Here is a 27,509-nt window from a genome sequence, read left to right on the forward strand (position 1 = left end):
AAGGAAACCTGTGTGCCTCACCAGCAGCACCACCGATCTCCCAGGAAAAGGGTGACACATTTTTCCCACATCTACTTGCACCAGAAGAATACTTACTTTTTAAATGTTATAATACATGATATTTAGTTTATGGGGAGAGCTGGGCAAGACGAAAGCCATTTGTGTCAAACCCATACCTAATGAAATTCTATTATTTAAAGTATTTCATCACTCAACTACAAAATACATTTCTGCATATCCCACACTAAGACATAGTAAATCTCTTCAGTTAAATGTAATTTTAAACCATCATAGTTTTTACTCTTTTTTTTTTCTTTATTACTGAAGTAAATTAGTCATTGACCAGTTTCTTGAAATCTGGGATTTGTTTTTCAAACCAATCTTCCTGAGTTCAGGATACATACAATTCTTTCAATCAGTTTTTGACAGAATAGGCAGAGTGCTTCTGAAAACTTTAAGATCTCTTTCAACATTTTGCTGTTCATCTGAATATAACAGTTTTGACAGCCAGCTTTGTCTCTTGCTGCCAACCCTATCCTGCATCTCCCAGGATCCATAACAATAGTCAGGAAGTCATTCACTTACATTTATTGAGGACCCATTGTGGGAAAGAAATTGCCCTAGGAACTTCACAGGAAGTAATCCATATGACCATCACCATTGAAGATGTCCTATAATTAAAGTGCTATTGAAGACAAATATATTCATGATATGTGCACTATACTGACAGAATGAATACATAAAAACATGCCCCAAAACAATACATATGTATAGAGATTTAGCTCATAATGCATAATGAGTGTTGGAATGACTAGAGTTAAAATAATTTATTTTGCAAGATTTTCTAGAGAATTGAATTTAAAGAGGAGAATAACCAAATTAGAGATAGAATGAACTAGGGAAGGGGACACTTTCTGTAATGATAATGTATATAGAAAAAGATACCTTACTCATATTTTTTTACAGTACCCAGTCACTCATATTTACAGCTGACAGAAAGGACTGTGGAAAGTATCCCAAAATGCATTTAATGAAAACACACACCAAAAAAAAAGCCAAATAAAATAAATAGAAAGAAAGAAAAGTAAGAGCAATTTGGGAAAACCTTTAGAGTAAATAAAAGGTCATCTGAATTTGTACAATAAAATTCACCTAAGTGAAACTGCTGTCTTATTTCACTTTCTTTTCTGGTATTTTTAAAGGATTCCAATGCATTATGAAGACATTGACATTTAAATACATAGGAATGGGAAGAAAGCTATAGTGTCAGTCATGTAATTTTTATGAAATTATTCTGAAATCATTTGAGGCAAAGGAAACCTGATCTAGCTGCTGGGGTGGCACACAGCCCGCCAGTGTTAGATCCCTCAAGTGCCACATCCTGCATCTTGTTAAATGTAACTCAATAGTCTCTATTTCAGCCGAAGGGTCTTTATTTTCATCCTGGCACTCCAGTCTTAAAGTAGACTGAAGCTTAAGTTTGTTTAAAGCTACAATATGATTATTCTTATAAAACAATTAGTGATATTTGAACCACTTTCTGATAGACTCAATTTAACAGGAGTCTAAGTGGCTTTCGACATTTATTGAATTCACATTTGAAAATGCTGCTAAATACATTTGAAACACAACATTTTTTGAGGGAATACAACTGGACAGATTTTTTAAATTCCATAGAGGTTTATAAAACATGAGTCTCTCTTTAAAATCTGCTTAACATATCCCACTACTTATGGCTAATAAATCTAGAAAGCTTTGCAATGGACTGATCCTTATACAAAAATAAAAATTGTAATTCTATTCAGATTTTGATAATTGTATTTTCATATTTATTAATGTTTTAATATCTGGCAATTAGAGTGAAAAATAAATACAAAATGGACTTATTTTATAATGTAATATATACATAACAATTTATTTTGTGAATCTAAGTGATATATTTTGGGTATCCATTTGTTAATTCGAGAAACTGTTCAAAGATAATTGTATAATATCAATCATTGTCCTGTTTTTGCCATTGTGTTTTAACAGTAATGATAAAGATAAAAGGGAAAATGTTCCTGTTGAAACTATTATAGTAAAACTTTCCACTAGAATGGAAAATTAACTTATTTACCAGCCAATCAAGATTCCCTAGTGTTCTGAAAACAGCATGAAACAAAATTTGAACAGTTAAAATACTAAAGAGTGCTGATGACCTATAAGATGTAATGTCTTAAAATATAAAGAGTAGCAGGAAATATTCCCATAATAGTTGTACAGGTGTTTCACCTGTTGACCTAAACTTCTCTGCTTCCAAAGTTAAGCATGACACTTCTCTGGGAAAATAATTTGCTCTGAAATGTAAATACGGATTCATGAAGTTTGCAACTTAGATTATGAAAAAAAAAAACAACCTTGCATATTGAGGATTTAGTGCTAGTAATGGGTCTTTTACTAATTTAAAGCTTGAGTTACCATAAAAGATACAATTCTTTCTGTACTGTATAAGCTGTGAAAGGTGGAGGATCTCAAACCCACATCTGGCCAAGTGAGTCACCAGTGATTTATTAAGATGTGAAATGCTGCTCTCCTTCAATTTGCAGCTGCCTGTGGGTGGAAGGCTGATTAGCGAAGGCAACCACATGCTTGTTAATCTAAGGCAGAGGTTCTCTACTTGCTGCTGCCTTCTCTAGTCTTCATATTTTAATTTAGCTATCTTATTCTTGAAATGTAAATTTGGTGCATTTAAAATCTAGCATGTAATATTTAATGTACAATGTTTCAACACCCCAAAGTAGTAACAGTCTATATGCGCCTTTCTTCTTTTTCCATCTAGCTTTTGCAATGATTCTCAAAGAATTGTCTTTTCTTTCTCCAAAGGGCATTTTAGAATTGCTGTATTTTACCAACAATATTTACTTGTCACCTTGGCCGTCCGTATTCAGTTCTCATGCTCAGAGGTTTTGGTCAAACTTTGTGATTGCAGAGTCTGAAGACGTGCTCTGTTATGGTGGGAACTCTACTTTGAATGCCATTAGGTAGCAGGAGATGACCAATATCTTTTCTAGCTAAAGAAACTAAAATTTCAATCATATTGCTACAAATTGTGATCTTGTGATTTAAATCCAGATGTCCTATCTCATATGTATTATGGTGGCTTTCACAATTTTGGTGACTTTCTTTCTGGGAGTTTTATAAACATCTCTAAATTTTGAAAAAAAAAAAAAAAGTGAGAACTTACTGCCATTTGAAAACACTATATATTTGCTAACTCTGTAGAATTTTCATTTTGATTAATGTTCATACTAGCAACATACTTTAATAGTTTTCGGGCTATAGGGAATCTGAAGAGAGGTCTTAATTATTAGAAGAAATATATATTGAATAAAAATAATAATAACAAAGTAGCAAAATTTTCCATGCTTTGAAGAAAAGACCAAAAGATACTTTATGGACTATAATATGGTTTCTTCAGCAGCATTTTAAATGAACAATTTAGAAATCTCTCAATGTCTGCACTCCAATCCATGTTTAATATAGGAACGTGGAAAACTAGTATAATTGTATCTGCAAAGAAACCATTTCTACCAAACTATTTATTAAAATTGTGAGATTCCTGGGCCTACCTAGCATATATTTCCCCTGACTCTTTAATTAATTAATTAATCTGTTAATTAATAGATTTTTTACTCTGTGCCAGAAGTTATGCTGAGCAATGAAAATAAAATAATGAGTAAAAGTTTCTGTTCTCTTTGCAATTAGAGTCTGTTGAGGAAATTTATTATAATACAAAGTAATAAGAACTAAAATAGATGTATGCACCTAGCACCATAGAATCATAGGGGAGAAAGCTTCCAGAACAGTCACAAAGCATTGTGAAAATTTATGCAAGTCTTTTTTTCTTAAAGCAACCTGTGCCCTGAGTTCCTACTGTGAAATCCTAATATAAGCATATTAATTTTAGGAGACTACAGTAGCCTCTGATCAGAATTAATCCAGCAAAATGTGCAGACATTCTGTCATCAGGTAGCATCTTCCACAATAATAGAGAAATATTTCTAGAAGGAATGAAAATGGACACAGGATTTGATGAAAAGAAAATAGCAGTAGAAAAGTATTATAAGTAAATAAATAAATCTCTCTCCAGCCCCAGAGAAGTACAGAAAGCTTTGTAGATTTTTTTATATTTATGGTAGAGAAGTTTTTTACAAAGATAAATAGGCATTAGTTATCAGAAATGCATATTACTAATTCTCAAAAAATATGTAATTTGTTTTACAAGACAAAATGATTGACACCTAGGCAATTCTCAAAATCTTGTTGAATAAATGGGTAAATATAAAAGAAACAATGCAAGAAATATGAGACCTGAAATTGTTTCAAAAGTGACTGGATTTGAGAGTAAAGAAAGAATATATATATCTGTATCTAAAATTGTGTCTCTAAAACCAATTTAGCTGTGCTGGGTTACACACACTGGCAACACCTACAACTCATGTTGTCAGTCTAAGAAATAGATTACCACATTTAGCTTGATTCACTCAAATTTAGTTTTATTATTTCTCTTTAGTGTTTTTATTTTAGTTTAAGGAAATTTAAATAGGTTTCACAGCATTATTAAATTGGCAGTAACTATTTAATATGTCAAAGCAAGACTACCAAACTATGTGATTCTATCAAAAACCATCAAATGCTATTTCTACAAAGTTACACAATGAGAATTACCCTTGTTTAAAAATTTAAGTTAAATTTTTAAGTTTAGTGGGTTTTTTTCTTATGTATCATCAGCAAATTATTACTGTTAATTGCTAAACTTTAAGATAAGAGAGTTAAAATTTTGTGAGAACATGGCTTGTTGTAGTGAACATTATTTTTATGCTGCAAAGAGTGTCTTATAATATTCTATTAGATATTTGAGGTATTTGAGGGACATTTAAGTGCTTTAAGTTACTAAAGTTATACATCAACTTTGAAAAAACAAGCAAGAGTGTAATCACATTTGCCATTTAAGTCCGCTAGTCAAACCATTTTCAATTTGGATCTGTAATTTAAAAAGATTCAAGGCTGGACGTATTGATGTTATTTTCCCTTTTCATTGGTGTGGTAGAAATGAGAAAATGAATTTTTGTCAATTGATTTTCAAGGAGACTTATTCTTTGAATACTTCCAGAGGAAAATGGGGAAGACTTGAATGTTCTATATAAATAACTTATAGATAATAATAATAATGGGTAACTAATAAACAAGGCATTTCCTGATCTCTCCCATAAGGTGACAGCTGCTTCTGTATCCAAGACAGTGAAATGAAACCGGGCATATAATTCTGACACCACCCCCACATCACAAAAGAAGAAAATGGAGGGCATAGACTAGACCAAACGATACTTAACACTTGAAACAATGCAGATAGGGAAGAAAACAATTGAAGTCTTTCCTAACTCTTGCAATTTGAAGAAATCTGTGCCTTGAAAAGCAGAATGCTCTGTAGTTTTTGAGTCACCATCCTCCAAACACTTGGTTTTGCCTTTATAATAAACCCTTTTAAGGAGCTTTAATTCTAGGCTTCAGCATTCCCTATCCTTATCAGTTTCAAACTCTTTAAAAACATTTTTTTTAAATAAAAGAAAGGAAAAAAAATGTTCCCTTCCTAGAACATACAGATTTTAGTAAAGTTAATCTGAGGTGCCACATTCTTTTCAGTGGTAACAAAGAGAAACTATGCGTCTACTTTGCCTGAGTCAGATGTAAAGTAATCCTTTAAACAATACTGCGCAGTTTCTTCACTTTGTTTGCTTAGTACAGATCTGCTTATTTATTTATTCAGTGAGAAGCTGTGTGCTATGCTTTTGCTGAAAGCAAATAACTAATAACTTCATATCCTGCAACACTCAACAGCCAACCTGCTCATTTCATTTGTATTCCACGGACGCCTCATTTTTTCCTCCTCACTGCCTACCCTGTACTGATCAGTATTAACAATGGGATTTTTGTCTCACTTGAAAACTTTCTTGTTCCATTTGAGTTGAGGTGGAGACACTCTGACTTAAAAACAAAACAAAACAACAACCACAATAGCAAAAACCTACACAGGTATTTCCGTGTCATATTATTTCAATATATTAATATTCAGGAAAACTGCGTTCACTTATCAGATAATTGAATAAAGAAGCTGTAGTGATTCTGCTCCTTAACTAGGTGAAAAAGGAAAAATCCCATGTGCAAAACATTTTGAAATGTTGAAAAACATGATTGATTTAAGAAGTTGAAAGAAAAGAGAGACTGTGGAAATGATAAATCCCATTCCTGTAACTAGATTTTAGCCACTTTTGGCTGCATAGACACTAAACATAAACAAAATTTTATACATCTTTTTTTTTTTTTTTGGTCACTCTCTTCTGTTCCCCACACAAGTGAAATAAAACTTGCCTGCTAGCCCTGTGATTCAAATCCTCAAGGAAAGAGAAGCTATCGTTTTACCTGAACACTAAAGAGCCTCCTCCTGCAATTTCTGATACCCCTTAATTGTTTAAACTTTTTTTAAACCTAAAGTCACAAATAATGTGACTGGCCAGTTTCTGAACTCCTGAGTTGATTTAACATCTATCATGTAAATTCATTGGAAAAACAAAAGGGCCTTTATCTCAAGTCCCTATTTACCTTAAATATAATTAACGTTGATGTCACAAGAAAAAACATAAAACTGTTTTTTGCTTACACTGTTGAAAATTCAGTTTGGAGGAACTACTCGATTCTTTTACTGAGATCTGTGTTCATGGGTGTGTAGGAGGGGAAGGGAGGAGATAATGCTTCCCTTGAGATTGAATTCCCTTTGGTTCTTACCAGTCTCTCCTCTCAACTCATGCTTTCACATGTGGCTTATACTAAAAGCATTCATAAGGGTCAGATTATAAAAAGTTTAATTTAATTTCTTAAATATTGCTTTTAACCTGCCACCCCCAGTTCTCAGCGACTACCACAGTAGTCCTTAAATAACTATCATTTTTTTTTTTTGGCTAGAATGAATAATACATCAACTATTTAGTTTTCCCAATTAATAAGATGTCTTCTGATCTTCTAAAGAATGTTTTCACCCACACATTTCTTTTTTAGAAAAAAAAAAAAAGAGAGAGAGATTCAAATTCCCTTACCAGAAAAACCCTCATTAAAAATGAATTTCCAGCATGAGATGTCAGAGCAAGGGCAAATGTTCTACTCTGACATTTGCTATAATTCTGTTGATCATAGGCCTTTCTCATATACTAATGAAGCATTCCTTTGAAGAAAAAAAAAAGGAAATAGCAGATGTTGAATAGAAACTAATACAGTTTGTTGGGTTTTTTTTCCCCTTGACTCAATTGAATAGCATCTTGGGAAGACTATGGAAATTTTTATTTGTTTTTTAGTATTTGTTTTCCTTCTTGGTGTTGTTTTGTAGGAGAGCTGGTTATCCAACGCGTTTTGAAATTCTTAACTCAGTAGTTTCTCTTAAAGAGGCATCTAGTTCTGTGGGTGGCACACATTTTGAGGGTGTTTCTAGATCTAACCGTGGTGGAGTGGGATTGCAGGGAGAGACAGGTGTGTTTAATGATGTACACTGTAACTTCTAGTACATTTACTCCACTCAATCTTTTAATTATATCTGAACAATGTTTCTCCTTATATTCTTTTATGTACAAATATAGCAAGTATTTTTGCCTACCACTCACAGAAAGTATCAGGGTGTCTATAAACTGGAGAAGCACTTGAAATACCATCTCACAAATTAGAACAATTTCTGCTATTAAATCACAATGTTTATTACCATCTCAGTGTGTTTTATAATAAATAATAAACTATATGAAGTAGACATTTAAAATGTACACATTGCTTTTAGCTAATAAACGAAAAGATCAAAAATACATTTCCTATGGGAAATTGCTTTAACATGTATCTTCTACGACTATACCAATCTTAATTGAGAAAGAAGAGTTAACCAACCTGTAGTGAAGCTGGAAGAGTTGCTTCTCTAGAAAATCAAGCTCACCACCCAGAAAACTGCCTGTCAGAGTTTTATACTTGGAAGTCTCTGTAATCCATCTCAATATGGAGTGAGGCGAGATTAAAAATTACAGATTTATTTGACAGAAATGTATACAACAGCATGATCACCATATTAAACACCTGCTCAAATTTGACTCTGTAGCAGAACTTAGTCACATCTGAAAACTTGAAATTTAAGAAGATATTAGGAGCTCAGTTGCAAGTAGAGTTAATTATAGCATATGATGTAGATTGTGGGTTAGAAAATAATTGAAAATAGAGATATTGCTTTAAGAGAAACAAAATAAGATTTTTCACTTGTACCTTAAAAATACAGTGTTAAAAGGTCAATATATTATTTCTGACTTTTAAAAATTTAAGTAATGCAGTAAGATCAATGGTTAATGTGGTAAATACAGCAGGCTTGACTGTGTCAGGGCTGAGTTCACATATTCTCAGAGTAGGGAGTGATGTTTCTTAGGAGGTGAATCAAAGTCCACATTTCAAGCATGCAGATGTTGATAGATTCTGATAAACACCCACCCAAGTCCACCTCAACTTTGCACCTACTTCAACTGAGAAATAGGTGGCACAGTGGTAAAGAATACACCTGCCAACACAGGAGATGAGGGTTCAATCCCTAGATCAGGAAGATCCCCTGGAGACAAAAATGGCAACCTTCTCCAGTATTCTTATCTGGAGAATCCCAAGGACAGTCTTGGGATTGGGGGCTACAGTCCATAGGGTGACAGAGTCAGACACGACTGAGTGTTTACACACCCTGTGTACAACTGGGAAATAGGTTTAACCTTGATTATCCCTCACATGTTTGGTGTATAAGGAAAACATGGAAAACAACTTTATTTATCCCCAATGTCAATTGAGAAATCAGTAGAAATATAATATAACAAATACTTTGGTAAATATTTTTCAGGCATGTAGTACATTCCTTCCTTCCTCCCTGCCCTCCTTTTCTTTCTTTCTTTCTACATTAAAAAAAAAAGTCTATCTGTGGTCACACTTTTCTATTTTTATAATGTAATCAGTCTAGAACAGTTATACTTACATAAAGAACTTCCTATTCTACATGTTTTGAATTAAAAAATCTACAGAGAAGTAAATGTGAATTCATTAAACTTTCAAACATTTGAAAAGACCTAAAGATCATAAAAATTTCAGAGTAAGAAAAATATCAAATGCAAATAAATACATTAGAGTTTTTTAAAAAAAGAAACCTGTGTTTGGATATAAACATGGGGGTGTCTATGGTACCCAATTCTGACTTCAATTTTAAATTATTTATTTTAGAAAATGAAATAATTCTGTCCTGATTTTGTGGTCCAAAATATAGATTGTCTTTCTTCTCCGTGGAGTCAATTCTCACCCTCTTTTATCTGAATTTTACCTACAATCTTTTATTTTTCCTGGAACACATCAAAATGTTTCAGGATTAGACATTACACAAGTGAAATGGATACATTTCTAAATTTGCTTATCCTGTTTAGTTTTGACAAATATAAACTTGCTCTCCTACTTGAGGTAACAAGAGCAGGAGAAAAATAAATATTTGAAATACATATTAGTGAAAATGGCACAACTATTTAAAGTATTTAAAATAATCATATGTGATATTTCGATAGAATAATCCATTAGTCCAATCTCCTAAATAATCCCAAAGTGACATGAATTCCTCCACAGAATGAATGTCTATAGAGAGTAATCCATGGAAGACAGACAAGCCTCTTGTCATTTGTAGCCTTAATCCATTGCCTGGAGCATGAAAAGTGCTCAGGATAACAAGTGTGGGAATCAGTAAAATCAACATTATTTTTGGATTTTATTTTCTTAACAATACTGACTGATCAATAGGCTTGTGGGAAGTGACAGATACAATACGGTCTATTTGATGAATCAATCTAATGGAGTAGACACGGAATTCCTCCTCCCCTTCACCCATTCTCCCCCCTTTAAATCCTTTTCATTCTCCTCCTCCTCCGCTGCCTACTCTCAGGCAAACACAGACACACACACACAGACACACACCCACACACACTTGCGCACAGAGAGAGAGCTGCTCTTTCTCTATTGGTCTGTAGACATTAAGTAATGAAAGCTGTAGTGGCAATGCTCAGGTCATTTTTTTTTTTTAACATATGAATACTAAACCACTTTCAATGAGTGTTCATGTATTTAATTGCAAACTCACCTTCTCCTTTCAGCCAAGTAATTTCCATATTATTGGAACAGTCCTCTCCTCTGTGTTTCTAACCTGTGTGTTGTACCTGGGGTGGGGGGAGGGTGCAAAGTAGAGAGAGTTGGGGAATATAAAGGGAAAATTCTTTGATTTTTATGCATCCTTCCTACACACACACACACACACAATCCTATGTAGATATCAGCTCTGAGAAAAACTGAAAGAAAAATAGAAAAGGAAATTTAAACACCTCAGACATGCCCATTTAGGAAAGAATTAGTGGTATTTGTATGACTGCATAAATACATGCGTGTCCACAGGAAATTTAGTAACCCTTCACCAGCTCATGAAGACACAGAGATACTCTTTATGTTGGTCCTTGACACTCAGCAGGGACTTTTGTGAACTTTTGTCATCCTCCTCTGATCTTTAAACCAAAACTAGGGAAGTGGCTTTAATTAATGAGATGTGATGCATTAAAAACGTTAGCCAGAGCATTCCAGAAGCTGAAAAACCGTAGATGTTTTTAAATTCTGAGTATCCTTTTGAGAATCCCTTGTTGTAATTTATAATTCTCAGTGGACCTATATTTGTCTCGAACTGATTGTTGAAATGGGCTTTACTAGGAATTTCTTCCCTGAAATTGCAGTGGGGCGGGGGAGGGGGTGGTTGATCCAAGGGGGTTTGTTGGGAGAAGGGAACAATCGCTAACAAGGCTTTAAAACCTTCAGTGGTTAAAGTTATACTGATGAAAAGGACAGACATATATATGCATATCTACATATGTATACAGGCATAAACATACATATACACATACACCACACAAGTTCAAGCAGAATTATATAATGAGCGTGAGTTGTAAATTATGTAGGTAGCAGAATTCAGATTGTTTTCTCAAAATTGCACCTAAAAATGGCTATAAAACAACGCTTGCCTTGGGAAGTAAATTTATAGCTACATGCCTTTCACAGGCACGCCGGAGGGTTCTGCTCCCGGCTGTAATCTCTACGAGATGTTTTTTGCATGTGTTGTGTGACACGAGGGAAGGGGAGTGGGTTGAGCTTGCCTGTTCTCCCATTGTCAGCCAGTCTAGTGAGTGTTGGGAAAACCTGTCTGTGGGATCTTGTGTCATCTCTCCCTACATGTGTACAGGAAAAGTCCGCGCTGCTCACGGTTCCTCTCTCTCTCTCTCTCTCTTTCTCTCTCTCTCTCTCTGTTTCCCTTTCATTCTGCTTCCCCGGAGCCGGAGCCGAATGAAGCAGGGAACAGGATTAGAGTCCGCCAGCTATCAGAAGAACCTAGATAAAAGGAACTGCTTCTTAAGCACCACTGCAGCAGCCCTTGTTTTTTTTTTTTTTTCCACACAACAGTTGTGCCTCATTATCCGGTGCCTGGCTCGATTTTTTTTTTTTTTTTTTTGGAGGGTTTGAAGTTTCTGTGCTTCAGTGACTGTTACAGAAGAAGAGGTGTTAGTGTTGCCTGGAGGTCTTGATTGTCTGCATTTATGAATGAAACTGACCTAAATCACCTGTTACCTCCAGTTTCCAGATTGTTTGAACTTCTCTGGCCGCACAATACAGGACGGGAGACTGAAGCAGCATAGGACCCACAGCGTCTGCAGCATGGGCTGGTTCGCTAGGATTGTCTGTCTTTTCTGGGGAGTATTACTTACAGCAAGAGCAAACTATCAAAATGGGAAAAACAATGTGCCAAGACTGAAATTATCCTACAAAGGTAAGTTTTTCTTTTCCTTTTATTTGGCTAGCTTTCTAATGCCCCGCTGCCCCCTGCCTTTTTATTCCTTGAACTCCCTCCCAACCTAAACCTTAAAACCTTGAGTTTAACCTGAGAAACCTTTGTGATTGTGTGGGTCTTTTGGAGATGATTGAAACACTTTTTTTTCTTTATAAAATCATGTCTTCTGTTGGATATATGACAATTTAAATGCAAACAAAGAGCATTTAATCACATTTGCAGAAAAGAGCTGAATGCCTGGTAAATACAGATCCGTATATGTGATCATATATCCTGTTAATTTTTCTCACTCTACTCCTGTTAAAGTATTTTTTAAAACCACTGTTGCAACAATGGTCTCTTTGTAGATGTGAATGCCTCACATACAATAATTGTTATGATAAATTATATTTTCTTAGTTTTAGACAGTAAATGGTTAATTGTTGTCATGAATATTCAGTTTGTTCAAATCTGACAATCAGATGCTTAACATAAGCAGTAGATCATGGTTTGCCAAGAGAATATAAACTGGAAAGAACAGACTAGTTTTTCTACAGTGTTATGATTGTACAAAAGACTGTGTATTTGGCTAATTGGTGTAAAGCTAAAACCTTTGAAATATAATGTTATTTGACTCATGTACTTGAGTGAGAACTGAAGAGATACTACTTTCTAGTCGTACAGCTAGTTGTGTGAACTTCTTTTCAAAACAAAGTCTAAATTTAAGAGGGGGAATAAAAAGCCTTATCACATGGTTGGTCTGGCTACATTTTAATGTATATGCTTGTTTTTTAATGAGGATTTTAAAGAAAATATTTGTTCTACAGTTGTTTAGATAGATTTTATAGACAGATGTGTAAAATCATGCTAATGTAAATTCTAACATGATGTATATAAATTTAATGGAAGAAAATATTTATATAGTGAGATATTATTAAAATGGAATTGAAGATTAAACTGTTTTAACTCAAGCAGTTTTACTCCCTAAGGTGTTGCTTTCTTATGATTCTCAAATTTCTACAATTGGGGGTGGGGCAGTGAGAAGCTTCAATTATATTCTGTTTTTAGCCTGTAATATGAAAGAAAATTATTGAACCTCTCTGTAGAGATGTTTGTCTGCTGTACATTACCTGATGCCAGAAAATATATTCTTTAATTTTCACATGATGGGGAACATCTCTTTCTGAATACTCTAGGGTGAGTGAGGACCACAAATAAGAAAGACAGATGTAATTTTCACACTTTTGGATTAGAAAATTAAACACCTATTAATGTGTTTATTTAGATTTATTACATAAATAAAATACATTGAATTGGAGACTATATTTTGGTATAATTTTTTGGTTTTTAAAATGAGAATGAATTTTGAACATTAGCAAGCAAAATTGCAATTGTATTTATATAAGATTTTTAAAAATAATCAAATAGTAAGCATTAAATATTTAATTAAATCCCAGGTATATCTTTATATAGTAGCTGTCTTTAAATTATTTACCTAGTATATGATATTATGATATCTCTGTTTTTGTCAGTTTTTGCTTTCTATTTTTATCCTCTGAGAGTAGTCCATCCAGTAATTCTTAGGTTGATGGTCCAGTTTCTCCAAGTTTATATTTCTTATGAGTGAGTTTTACATACGGGTTTAGTTCCTAAAGATGTAAATAAGTATATGCTATAATTTTGGAATAAGTTTTAGATATGACATGCCTTTTTAAAATCTACTGTACTTTAAGATACTTGTCTAAGTGCTAAATAAATTATAAAATTGAGAATTATGTTTATTTATTTTGCAATAATTTTATTTCCATGTTAATAGATTACTCTCCATTAATAGAAGAGGCACTAGTTTTTCCGCATATTAGAAGATAGCATTTCATTAGAATAGTCTTTTGTTATACACAAATGCTTTAAACTTGTCTAAATGAAGTGAGCTGTATATATTGACAAGATGTGTACATCTGACACCGTGTTTATGAGCTCTTCTTAGTAATGGTATCCATTAGACTTATTCTGCTTGCCTTTAAACCAAAAGCTGCCTTACAACTACATAACAATCTATTGATGTACCTAGAGCTTGACAATTTGGTAAAACAAGCTGTGAAGTGAACAGCAAAAAGAATAAAAGGGATTGCCCAAGCAATTTTCTTCTATCATTTTATTGATACATCATTACCTTTTTTCTCTATATGTAGACTTGTTTTGTCAAAGCAACTGTCTGGTAACCAATTGTCAGTACTTTGTTACTAAACTATAATAGAAATTTTTTTTTTAGTTCCTTCTTTTTCCTCCTTAATTAGATGTCAAACATGGTTAAAACATTCACTGCTTTGCCCTTAAAAATATTCTAGCATGATTCATGAAGAGTTAAATCCCTGCCAACTCTAATTTCCCATGGTCACTTGTTTTCAAAGATCCACCATTAAGTTAACTCTCTCACTGCTCAGGTTGCCAAGACAAAAAGTTTCAGGCAATCACTGTGCTTACTTTCTACTTGTCATCTTGTCTGATAGGAGATAAAAGAGATTTGATATGTTAAGTGAGAGAGAAAAAGAAGTAAAAAACAAGAAGTAGACTTTGTAGTAGATGTATACACATATCTAATAAGGTACCTCTTTATTTTCTGGGAAAAGTAATAGAATAGATGTTTTCAGGACCATGTGGAGAAGTGATAATATTAGAAAAATGGGGTATGCTCACTTTTCCTCTGAACCAATCTGATTTAGAATCCTTGTGGGGGAAGCAAATGTGAGAACTCTATAAATCTCAGCAGTCACATACAAATTATCCTCAAGAAACACTCGGTCAGAGATAGTTTTCCCTTCCTTAAATTCATAGAACATAGCTAAATGTTAAAACTCTTATTTTTAAAATCAATGCATAACTGTTTATTTCCCCTACAAAACTACTGAAATTTCACTTTTCCCATGAAATACCAGAATATCATAAACTTTTCCTTTTGGAGTGTGTGGTACAATGAAGACTTCAGAAAAACCTATGAAAATCATACGCAAAGAAATTAGGTTTGGGGTTTTAAACAAATGGCAAATGTTCCATCACTCAATGCAATGAGCTTTTCCAGGACATTATGTGCTTGAGTTTTAGTAGAAATCAAAGACATATGCCAGTCTGAATATGATGGTGATCATGTGACTCCAAAGATTAAATCAGTTCCTTTAACTTTACCTTCAATAAAAGACTTAATAAATAGTACTTATATAAATAGTAGATTTTTCAGAGACTTCTCATATTTTGTAAAAGTTTCTTTTCACAGTCAAATTGTATAATTATTGTAAGAAAGGGGTTATTAGATAAGTCAAAATTCTCAAACATATATTTCAGATATATGATGATGTTAAACTAAACATTATGAATCAATTTGCAAAGCATTTTTTATTTGCCATTATTCAATACATTATGACCACTTCAAAATTTAGTTAGTATGAATAATGATTTACTAATTAAACTTGTTGACTTTTCAGAGATTTTGATTACTACTAACAAAGCACAAACATATATGCATAGATATATATATATATATTCAGGGCAAATAGATAAATAGATATTCAGGGCAAAATTTATATTAATATTTTAGTGTTAATAAAAGCAATCTTGGTAAGTTGTAATAAAATGCTTTATAAATAAAATTTATATTGGTTTAAAAGACAGTCACACATTAAATTAAATGTATATGTATTTTAGTGGGCAGGAACATTTTGAGTTTCAGGAAAACCTTTCAGAAAGATCTCAAGTATTCGAATAATAATATAAGATGGAATTTGCCTTGTATTGGAAATCTCCTCAGAGATAAAATGGAATGTGTCTATGAAAAGTAAGGGTAATATATAAATATTTTCACAGAGCAAAGATGTTATAAATTCTTTGCAATACCTTTTCTCCAATAGTCACTGCATATTTGGCATCAGGTCTCTTTTTTGCTGATTCTCATTTAGCATGGTCTTTTCTTCTCAAATTCTATTATCTGTACAAATCATCTTTTGATTCTGACATCTTCAATGTAAGCACATGGAAAAGTTGAACTTTTTATTTATCTACTCAACAAGTATATCCATGCAGAATGATAAAAAATCAAAATAACATGCTCAGTCTCACATCTTGTGATTCAGTGTTGATCAGGTCATATGAGAGCTAGTGAAAGTCTCAAGTTGAGGCTTCCCTGTTTATAGCACCAACCAGATTCAGTGTAACTTTAGCAAGTAAGAAAATGAATGAGACCACAAATCCATCCCATGTAAGACTAACCCACCAACTTCTGATGATGAGAGGCAGTCTTTAATAACTTAAGGAAACCTGAATACTGAAGAGATGAATTCTCCAATTCTAACTCTTTTAGGTTGTTGTTTCTTTTTATATAAATTATATTTCCTAAACTCAATTATTGTCAGTGATATGAAGTACCTAAATATTTAGGTAACTAGATAGAAGTATAGATATAACTATAACTGATTTTTCTCTTATTTTTAATTAACATACATCAGTCACACATGATTTAAAAATATGTTGTGATTTTCAGTCAATTATATTTAAATTCTATATTTAAGAATGAATGCTACTGAAAGATTTGTCAGGAATAAATTTAATTTGAACCAATTCATACAATTGCATATGTTCCCAGTAACAAAATAAAAGTTAAACTGTTGGCTACAGAGCATAATCCATTTATGTTTAGTGTGAGTATATAATTGTATTTCAGATGTGATCTTCGATAACATAAAGTTATCAAAAAATTAAAGTCAGCTGTAAAAAATTTTGTGGCTTAATTTCTTATCCTGATTATTCTCATTTAAACTTCAGCTACACACCTATGTATCAGAGCTACCAAAATCATAATATCATACACACCTTTATATCTTTTTGATGAGTTGTAAGATCTAAAATCAGGCTATTTTAAATGAAATTTATATTTGAGCATGTTCCAGTCTTCCAGTAATGAAGTAAAATTTTAATTAATATTTATCTAGCAATGTTCATTTATAAAGCCATGATATTATATCACAGAGACATATATTAATTGATGAAGACATTGTACTTCATCATTAAAAAAAAACAAACTATGATAAAATGATCCATTAATGCAAAGATGTAAGTAAAATCTCCAAAATATATGACATATCTAAGTTTAATTCATGCCATGAAAGCTTATTTTAAAAAGGCCAGCAGTTGTAAACATAAATTAGAATCAGTGAGTCTTGGGATGAATTTTACCCATCAAGACTTCTAAGGTGCTATTTAAAGGAATTACCATGCTTTGCAGTTCTGTGCTTCTGCTAATAGGTGGCACTAGCAATTTGTGACAGTTCTTTCATTTAGTTTGGAGAATGGGCAGGCTGCTGAGACTAGTACACACAGAGTAATGTGGGGAAGCCAAACTTGGAAAAACTGGAGTAAGAGTCAAGCATGCACAAAGTAGAAGCATTAGTTAAAACAGGATTTGCTACAGAGTTTGATGTGCTGTTTGCATTTGTTGGTACATGAGTGAGTGAGTAACTGAAAGCCACTCAGTTGTGTCGGACTCTTTGTGACTCCATGGACTATACAGTCCATGGAATTCTCCAGGCCAGAATACTGGAGTGGGTAGCCTTTCCCTTCTCCAGGAGATCTTCCCAACCCAGGGATCAAACCCAGGTCTCCCACATTGCAGGCAGATTCTTTACCAGCTGAGCCATTCTAACCCTCAAAAAGTAAATTTTTATAACCAATAAATAAATAATGTAATATAACTTAAATGAGAATTTACATGTGAAATTGATCTGTAAAGTGTAAACAATCATAAGTGAAGTAGTGGTATGAACAATCAGAATAATGAAAGGGCAGTGTCCTGTGGATATACATAATATATATGTGTGTGTGTGTGTATGTGTGTATACATATATATAATTATTTTAAGCCGGAATTATAAAATGGGCTTATCAGGAATGAGCCTGCCTGCCTGTGGCCCACTATTGCCATCATTTACAATTGGAGAGTAGCTAGTTGAGAAAGTAAAATAATGTTTAGAAAATTATAATCAGTACATTTTAAAAGAATGACTCCTCTAGATTTGTAGGTTGTTTTAAATTATTATCATAATTAAACATACCAAAGAATCAATAAATTCTCTCTGACCCAAATAAGTCTAAATGTCTCCAGTTACTATCTCTTCTATTGCCAAGACATAAACATCAGTATAAATAGAGAAATTGCCCACTATTTCCAAACAGTAACAAAGCTGGACTCTGTCAAACCAAGGATAAGAGGATATACAATTTATACTTGAATTAGGGAATGAAGATAAGCAAAAATAAAATTCTGTTGATACATATGAAGAATGAATTGGTCTTAGTATTTAATACAAGCTTAGAGTAAAACTGAAAGGAACCACAAATTTAGGGAGTTTTGTCATCCCCTGAATGAGTCATTAAACCTACATTTCCAGGTTTCCTTTGCTTGAAGAGAGATGGCATGACAAACAATGTTGACCAAACCTTTACAGTAACTTAATTTGTCGCCACAATCATAAACATGTCTTTGGATAAAATATAACATCACCCCCTTGAGTCTGCATCAGCAAGCTAAATGAAGCTTAGTTCTATTGAAAATGTTCAGTGAGTTCTTTAGTCCGTAAAACTACTTATGTGGATCATCTTTGTCGTGTCAGTTTGAGAATTTCTCACAGGCAGGTTGTTTATCATTATAGTCTCAAACACTGGCACAGTCACTCATTGAATGAACTTGTTCTTCATCATGTATACCTTGTTTCTAAACACAAAATATACCTGTTTATAAATGAGTACAAAATTTAAAAATTTTAATAAATAATTCATTATAAGTGAATTGTAATTGTAACATGGTAGAGAAAGTAAATTCAGTGCCAGATACTAGAATAGGAGGATATCAGAGGAGGCATTCAGATGTGCACAAAGAGCAGCTGCTGCTGTTGCTGCTGCTGCTGCTGCTGCTGCTAAGTTGCTTCAGTCCTGTCCGACTCTGCGACCCCATGGACGGCAGCCCACCAGGCTCCGCTGTTCCTGGGATTCTCCAGGCAAGAACACTGGAGTGGGTTGCCATTTCCTTCTCCAATGGATGAAAGTGAAAAATGAAAGTGAAGTCGCTCAGTCGTGTCCAACTCTTTGCGACCCCATGGACTGCAGCCCACCAGGTTCCTCCGTCCATAGGATTTTCCAGGCAAGAATACTGGAGTGGGTTGCCATTGTCTTCTCCAACAAAGAACAGTGGTATCTCCATAAACAACGTCTCCCCTGAGCCAAGCATCAGGAAGACTGCTGGAGAAGTGCATGGGAACCTCCTCCAGTATTCTTGCCTGGAGAATCCTATAGACAGAGGAGCCTGGCAGGCTACAGTCCATAGGGTCGTAGAGTCAGACACAACCGAAGCGAATGAGCACAATTAGCCAAGCTTATTTCAGCACTAAATCAGAAAGTGTCTAGGGCAATCTTTGTTTTCCTGCAAGTAGGAGATAGATAGTATTTAATAATACATGCATCTTTGACCATTCTAGGAGGAAAATTATTTCATTTCTTTCAACAAATACCTCTTTTTCCTTATTATTATTTCTCAGTATACACAGCCAGTAAACAAAGTGAGTGAGGTGATTCTAAAACCAAAAGTGGTCAAAGATAAAATGTCTCATTATAACTCTCACTGTGTCTGAAACTTTGTGTAGAACAAACCCATCCTACCAAACAAAGTTGAAAATATAATCATTTAAAAGTTTAAATTGACTATATTTCACCATCCATACTTTTGGGACAATCCTGGCTTTGCTCTTGACAGTTTGCTAAGATTAGTGTTGCAGAGTCTTCCTTATAAGTTTCCTCTTATCCTTGATTCCACTCAACCAGAGCTGCAGTTACTCATTGCCCCTTGCTTTTCATCTCCAACTCAGCCTCTGGCTTTGTGTTCTGTAGCCTGAGACCACTGCCGACTTCCACCCCCAGCCCTTGCTCCCAAGCACCTCCTGCCCACAAGAGTAGACTTGAAAGGAAAGAGCCGCAGGAGTCTTTGTTGAAGTGTGAATGTACAAAATGTATGTTGAGTCAATTGTTTAAGATCCCAATCTTATATAATTGACAGCATGAGAGAGAATAGTAGGCTACTTTCCTTAGTCAACAGTTAGAACTGGACATGGAACAACAGACTGGTTCCAAATAGGAAAAGGAGTATGTCAAGGCTGTATATTGCCACCCTGCTTATTTAACTTATATGCAGAGTACATCATGAGAAACGCTGGGCTGGAAGAAGCACAAGATGGAACCAAGATTGCCGGAAGAAATATCAATAACCTCAGATATGCAGATGACACCACCTTTATGGCAGAAAATGAAGAGGAACTGAAAAGCCTGTTGATGAAAGTGAAAGAGGAGAGTGAAAAAGTTGGCTTAAAGTTCAACATTCAGAAAATGAAGATCATGGCATCTGGTCCCATCACTTCATGGCAGATAGATAGGGAAACAGTGGAAACAGTGTCAGACTTTATTTTGGGGGGCTCCAAAATCACTGCAGATGGTGATTGCAGCTGAAATTAAAAGACGCTTACTCCTTGCAAGGAAAGTTATGACCAACCTAGAAAGCCTATTGAAAAGCAGAGATATTATTTTGCCAAAAAAGGTCCGTCTAGTCAAGGCTATGGTTTTTCCAGTGGTCACGTATGGATGTGAAAGTTGGACTGTGAAGAAAGCTGAGCGCCAAAGAATTGATGCTTTTGAACTGTGGTGTTGGAGAAGACTCTCGAGAGTCCCTTGGACTGCAAGGAGATCCAACCAGTCCATCCTAAAGGAGATCAGTCCTGGGTGTTCATTGGAAGGACTGATGCTGAAGCTGAAACTCCAATACTTTGGCCACCTGATGCGAAGATTTGACTCATTGGAAAAGACTCTGATGCTGGGAGGGATTGGGGGTAGGAGGAGAAGGGGACGACAGAGGATGAGATGGCTGGATGGCATCACTGACTCAATGGACATGAGTTTGTGTGAACTCCGGGAGTTGGTGATGGACAAGGAGGCCTGGCGTGCTGTGATTCATGGTGTCGCAAAGAATTGGACACGACTGAGCAACTGAACTGAACTGAACTTCCTTAGTCCACTTGAACGTCTATAATTGAGACCTAGAGTATACAATAATGTACAGTGCTTGACTTTACAGTCTTAAAAATACATGTTAGTCTTGTGACAAGGTAGACATATCAATAGGAAAGGAAATAATACGACTACCCAGAGTGCTGTTACATACAATCATAATTATTCATGTTTAAAAATGATTGAGTCCTAGTCCAGATCCTTCAGGACTATATTTGGGGAAAGCCAAAACAAAGTTCTTTATGCCTGACATCAAATCAAAACTTTACAAGCACTTATGAGTCTTTATATATGTGCAGAAATTTAAATTTCTATCTTCAAATTTGAAATGTCAAGAGAATAAACTCTGCTCTGTTGTAATCATCCTTTAAGAATCAGTTTAAATGAATGTAAGTTTTCATGGCAACCCACTCCAATACTCTTGCCTGGAAAATCCCATGGACAGAGGAGCCTGGTGGGCTGCAGTCCATGGGGTCCTGAAGAATCGTACATGATTGAGCGACTTCACTTTCACTTTTCACTTTCCTGCATTGGAGAAGGAAATGGCAACCCACTCCAGTGTTCTTGCCTGGAGAATCCCAGGGACGGGGGAGCCTGGTGGGCTGCCATCTATGGGGTCACACAGAGTCAGACACGACTGAAGCGACTTAGCAGCAGCAGCAGGTTTTCATTAACTGTGAAAACTTCAATTATTTACCAAATGTTATTATAAATAATAAGCATTTCTTACTTGTATTTTATATGTAAGACAAACACAGAAAACCATGTGAGGCATGGAACAGATTTCTTCATAAATAACTAGATTCTTGGATTAAAGTGAGTATAATGGGACTTCAGAGAAAGGTGGTATCACACCTAGCTAAAAGCTTCAGGGAGTTTTGTAAAATAAGGCATAAGGAAGGTGGACCTTAAAAATCAAGACGTTTTTGAGAACACAGAGGTAGATAAAAGTGATAATTACCACTATCTAGAAGTATTTGGGGGTGTTTTTTAGGAAAGCAATATATTTTACATAGTATGTAATAATACAGTTTTATACATTTTAATTCAAATGTGATATGGAAACAAGTTTGTCCTTTAACAAGGGGAACTTAAAGCTGCAGCATGTCAAGCCAGGAATGTCAAGGAGTTAACAGGTGTTTGCCAATGTTTGACTGAAAATGATAGCAAGACGGACAAGTGCACATCCTTGAAAGACTTTTCCGTGGTGGTCACAGTGGTCATTTGGGCCTATCCATCTCTCCTTTGAGATTTGTCTATAAAGTATATGAGATAAACTTGTCTTTAGCCAGTGGGGTAAAAAAATGTTGTGTTTGAAAACACAGTGTAGAAAACACCATGACTATAGTTTCTTGAAATTATAAAATATACTGGGTTAGAATGCAGGTTTCTTCTTGTTCTCCTAGTTAATTCCTATTTTTTTTCTGTTTTGCTCTATTATTTGTATAATCAATCCACCAACAAGTTTTGAAAAGAGCATGGGTGCTAAGTCACTTCAGTCACGTTTTTGTTCAGTTGTTAAGTTGTGCCCAGCTCTTTGAGACCCTATGGACTGTAGCCTGCCAGGCTCCTCTGTCCATGGGATTCTCCAGGCAAGAATACTGAAGTGAATACCATGCCCTCCTCCAGGGGATCTTCCTAACGTAGGGATTGAACCCATATCTTTTGTCTCCTGTACTGACAGGAAGATTATTTACCACTAGTGCCACCTGGGAAGCCTTTGAAAAGAGCAATTGTTATCCTATAAATCATATTTGTTTTTAATATCAAGACATCCATATCATCTATATGATGAACCTCAGCTATTAAATTGTTCCCTTTACTGTGTACTCCTGTTATGTGCCATATAACTTTAAATCTCAAGTCACATACTGCATACATTTTAATTTGCTTAGTCCTTTTATTGTTCAGGATGTATCTCTGACTCATTTAAGAAAAAAACTTAGTTTCAAAACAAAACAGGCTAGTAAAATCTTGGCACCATTCATAATATATTAGAGAAAAGTTGTAGATTTGTGGTATTTTGCAACAGAAAATGCAGAAAGTGTTATTATGGAATTTTAGTCATAATAGAATAATCCCTTGTACTTGCGGAATTATGTATTGATGAAGTGCTACACAAATCACTGCGTTTTTATACAGTCCATATGTATGTGTATCCATAACAAATACAAGAAAAGTTAAAGCAAATGATTATTTTTCTAAATAATGGTTTAGAAATTCTCAGCATCATGGTTGAGAATTATGAAAAATGAAATGCCAATCACTAGAACACAGATTGAGACAAAAGGCATGGGAGACCCTCTCCCTTTGCTCAGTGGCTGGTCTTGAGTAGTTCAGAATTGGCCATGATCTTCTTTTTTTTCTTTAAGTTTTTATTTTATATCAGAGTAGAGTTGATTAACAATGTTGTGATAGTTCCAGGTGGACACCAAAGTGAGTCAGTTATATGTATACCTGTATCTATTCTTCTTCAAATTTCTTTTCCCCTTAGGTTGTTAAATAACATTGAACAGAGTTCTCTGTGCTGTACAGTAGGTCCTTGTTGGTTATTCATTTTAAATACAACAGTGTGTACATGCCAGTCCCAAACTCCCTCACTCTCTCTTCCCTCCACCTGGCCATGATCTTCTGTCCTTTAATAGTTGACCTTACCTGAGCGTCTTCTGCTGTGCAATGCTGCTGTTCTCTGTTCTCTCTTAGGCACTAGTACATTGGGAAGTCACCAAGGTGCCCCTTTCAATAGTCCTTCCATTGAGGCTTCTCAGCATCTTGGCTCCAGGTCATGTAGTGTCTTTGCTGTAAAAGCAGGCACAGAGTGTTTTCACTCTCAGGTCCTTCTACCTCCAGAGTTCAGTGTGAGCAGAGCACACATCCTGCTAGTAAAATAGTCTTTCATCTTTCCAGATCTGAAATCATCTTTTAAACTGATTCTGGCCACCTCACTCTACCCTTTTTCTCTGGAAGTACAAAGTCTTCACAACTTTTTTATCCTATCTAAGTAAATCTTATATATCATTTTGAAAACAAAATCTGTTAATTTTCCCCTGGGAGTATAGAGAAAGTTTTTAAGCCTCAAAAATTAAAAACCTTTATATCTCTCTTGGGAAGAGGGTAGGAATTTTTCATTTTAGCAGGCTAATCTACAGAAATTAAATGACAATTTCTTAATTAACTAATCTTGTCACTTGAATATTTCAGTCCTGTACACATTGATGTTGGTCAGTTGTTAAGTCGTGTCCAATTCTCTGTGACCCCATAGGCTATAGCCTGCCAGGCTCCTCTGTGCATTGGATTTCTCAGGCAAGAATAGTGGAATGGATGGCCCTTTCCTTCTCCAGGGGATTTTCCTAACTCAGGGATCAAACCCACATCTCCTGCAATAGCAGGCAGCTTTCCCACTGAGCCACCTGGGAAGCCCTCTCCTCAATACACACACACACCTGAATCTAGACATTGTGCTTAAACAGAGAGTGTGGATCTCATATATTTTAGTCAGAATGTCTCAACTTTCCATCAATAAAATATGCTGATTTAAGGACAAATTAATTTTCTTGACCCTTGAGCTGCAGAAGTGTCTTCCAAGTGATGACTGGGAGGGGAAGCCCAGCAGAAAGCTGTCAACTGGAGAACAGGAGCCAGTATTGCACAGGGAGCTCTTCCCAAGGCTGCCCAACCACCTGCCTGGGAAAATTACTTTCCCAGATGCTGTGAGTTCAGGGAACCAGTTGCTGAGCCAGCTTGGGGCTTTTGCATGTACCCCTTCCATATAGCAAATGCCATAGAATATCTGCACTAGGACCTCTCACAGAGAACTCCAACTCAACTGGTTTGTTCAAAACTGTACTCACTGTCCTCCCTGCAAAGTTACTTGTTCTCAGTTTCAGGGAATGTTGTCATTTTGTCCTAATTATCTGTACCATTATCATCTTCGCTTTTCCCTTGCTGATTCTCCTCATATCTACCAGCTTCAGTGTTTTACGGAGTCTCCCTCTTTAGGTCATCCCTCCAGTCTTTCCTATTCTCTCCTCCAGGTTAGGTCAGGCTCTTATTACTTGCCCTATTTTGGCAACTGCTGCTGCTGCTGCTGCTAAGTCGCTTCAGTCGTGTCCGACTCATCTCTTCTTTCTTTCGTTACTGAGTACAATTAGTTCTGAAATTCAAATCTAATTACCCCATTCCATTTTTAAAAGTTCCTTCTGATTAAAGCCCATATTTCCTAGTTTGACGTACAAGAATGATTAAAGTAGTCTAGGGCATAGAGGGAGCTATTTGGAGTTCCTTCAATGATTCACACATGAAGAAATAAATTCATGCTATAATAACAATCATGATAATGAAAATGAAAAAGAAAGGCTGGAGATGAGACACACTAAACACATAGAAAAATTGGGTTTGGTGATTGGTTGTATGTAGGAGAATCTGGAGAATTTGAGAACAGTACATTTTAAATTCCAGCAGCTAGCAGTGTGGTACAACAATTGATAGTATCTGGAAAGTGAAATTGTCTTCACCTTGCAGCCCAATAATGCCCCAGTATACTACTCCCTCCTCCACGTCACACCTGTGACCTTTCTGGTGGACGTCCTCCCACCCTCTAAACTGTTTACTGACCCTGCCCTCTCAAACAAACATCACCTTTGTCAAGGCTTTTGAAGAGGCAGAGAAGTAGGAAACACAGTATGGCCCCTGTCCTGAAAGTGAAGAAACTTCACTTTCAGAAGGGGAAAGGACACAGACTTCCATCTTTGTAGGATCTCACCTGCTGTCTATCCATCTTGTACTGCCAGTCAAGTACAGAGTCTTGTACATGACTGCTCCCCACTAAGTACTCCTGGAATGAGGTGGTTGAATGAATACATGAGGAGGTGGCTGGTGATCATTCCAGGTGAGAGAGCCAAGGAGCAGAGGTGAGATCACACAAACAGTGGATTTGAGAACAAAATGTAGCCCAGTTTAAGTTAAAGGGCTGTAAAATTGAGTAGTAAAATACTTGATTGGAAACAAAAGCATTTAAGGCTGAAGAATCAGTCCAAATACTGATAAATAGTAGGGAATTTTGAAACAAGAGTTTACAGAATTTAAACTTTAGATTTGTATAACAAGTGATGAAATTATTTAGAGTTTATAAATGAATGGCATGTGCAAGACATCACTTTAGCTTTCCTGAAACCTGAGAGTTGGCCTTCAGTTCATAATTATGGAGTCATCATCTGAGAAGTGGAAATAAGATTCTGTAATGTGGCTATAGCTCAGATTGGGCTTCACAGCCTTGTTTTCCTGATGAAGACTTCGTATGTGGGGATGTAGCTCAACTTAGTTACATAGAGCAATATAGTTTCACATGTCCAGTATAAATGCAAGTTTTATTTAAGGAAAATTCAGATATTTATGATTTCATGTAAAATTTTAAATTACATTAAAAATATTCTATGTTACATACTAATTCCTTCAAACTCTCTTAGGTTTTTGGCAAAGTGGACATTTAGAACTTCTGACAATGAATGATGCATGCGTTTTACTCTGTCATGATGTCACTATTTAGGCAAAGCAAGATATCAAAGGTGATTTTTTTTATTCCAGATCACTATATTATGTGAGTTTATCATTCTTTTGATCACTTTTTCTCTTTTGTCCTGGACTGGCAAGCAGAGGTTCACCATCTTTGCATTTGATTCTAACTAGATGAAATTAGAAGCTGTGCTGTAACAGAGCAAGTACTCCTGAGACTCAAATTGCCCATTAGGCTCTCACACACTGACCTGGAGCCATGGGGTTTGCTTACCTGCACTCCATTTTCCCCATGGTCAAAAGAGTCTCAGCCTTCTTTTTATTCCTGAGGCACCTATTCAGAACAGAATTAAGGTCCCCTTTGCTCACTCTAACAGAACAGATGTTCTCTTTCTACTATTCAACCCTATAATCCAGACAGCTTCTTGAGAAAGATTTCTAGCATAATAACAAATGAGACTCAGTGACTCAAACAGTTTCTTTCTGGTGCACGTGAAATCTCTTTACAAGACAGAGTCAATGTCCCGTGTGCCCACTGTTTCATCAAAAATGAGATTAATACTTATCTGATTGGCTTTGTTCTTTAGCTGTCAAATGAGAAAACTGTCTACTCTATGACAGTAACCTCTGTTCACATCTATATGAACATTGCACACTAGTTCTGAAAGAATCTGTTTAGTCTGTTCTAAGCAGATGCCATATAAGGGAATGAAATGAGTGATGGTATAGCAATTTGCTTCTGTATTACAGATCTCAGTCTATAATATTGAAATGTACCATAAGTAACATATACTAAGGGTCATAGTCTCCTGAATGGATTCTCCATTGTACATATTACATCATCTTTTTCTTACAATTTAGTTTTCTTTATAGAGCTAATAGCAAATTTATTGCATTTTCATATTTCCTAAAGAATAAAATTTCACATTCTTGGAAGATACAAAATGACAGCACATATTCAATTAAAAATTCCATAC

The 27,509-nt window shown here is 35.2% G+C and overlaps 1 protein-coding gene across 5 annotated transcripts in view; it reads left to right on the forward strand.

Moving 5' to 3' along the window:
* The window catches only part of SEMA3A (semaphorin 3A), a 553,371-nt gene that overhangs the window by 287,216 nt on the left and 238,646 nt on the right, over window positions 1-27,509 (forward strand). For 4 of the 5 annotated variants that reach the window (XM_061413769.1, XM_061413770.1, XM_061413771.1 and 1 more), the window contains one exon: window positions 11,737-11,929. In XM_061413769.1, the coding sequence (XP_061269753.1) occupies window positions 11,818-11,929 (112 nt within the window). In that variant the 5' untranslated portion in view covers window positions 11,737-11,817. Of the gene's footprint in view, window positions 1-11,188; window positions 11,930-27,509 lie in introns of those variants that run through there. The other variant, XM_061413772.1, reaches the window with a different exon arrangement.

Source organism: Bos javanicus, chromosome 4 (assembly GCF_032452875.1).
Source record: "Bos javanicus breed banteng chromosome 4, ARS-OSU_banteng_1.0, whole genome shotgun sequence".
Classification (NCBI taxonomy): domain Eukaryota; kingdom Metazoa; phylum Chordata; class Mammalia; order Artiodactyla; family Bovidae; genus Bos; species Bos javanicus.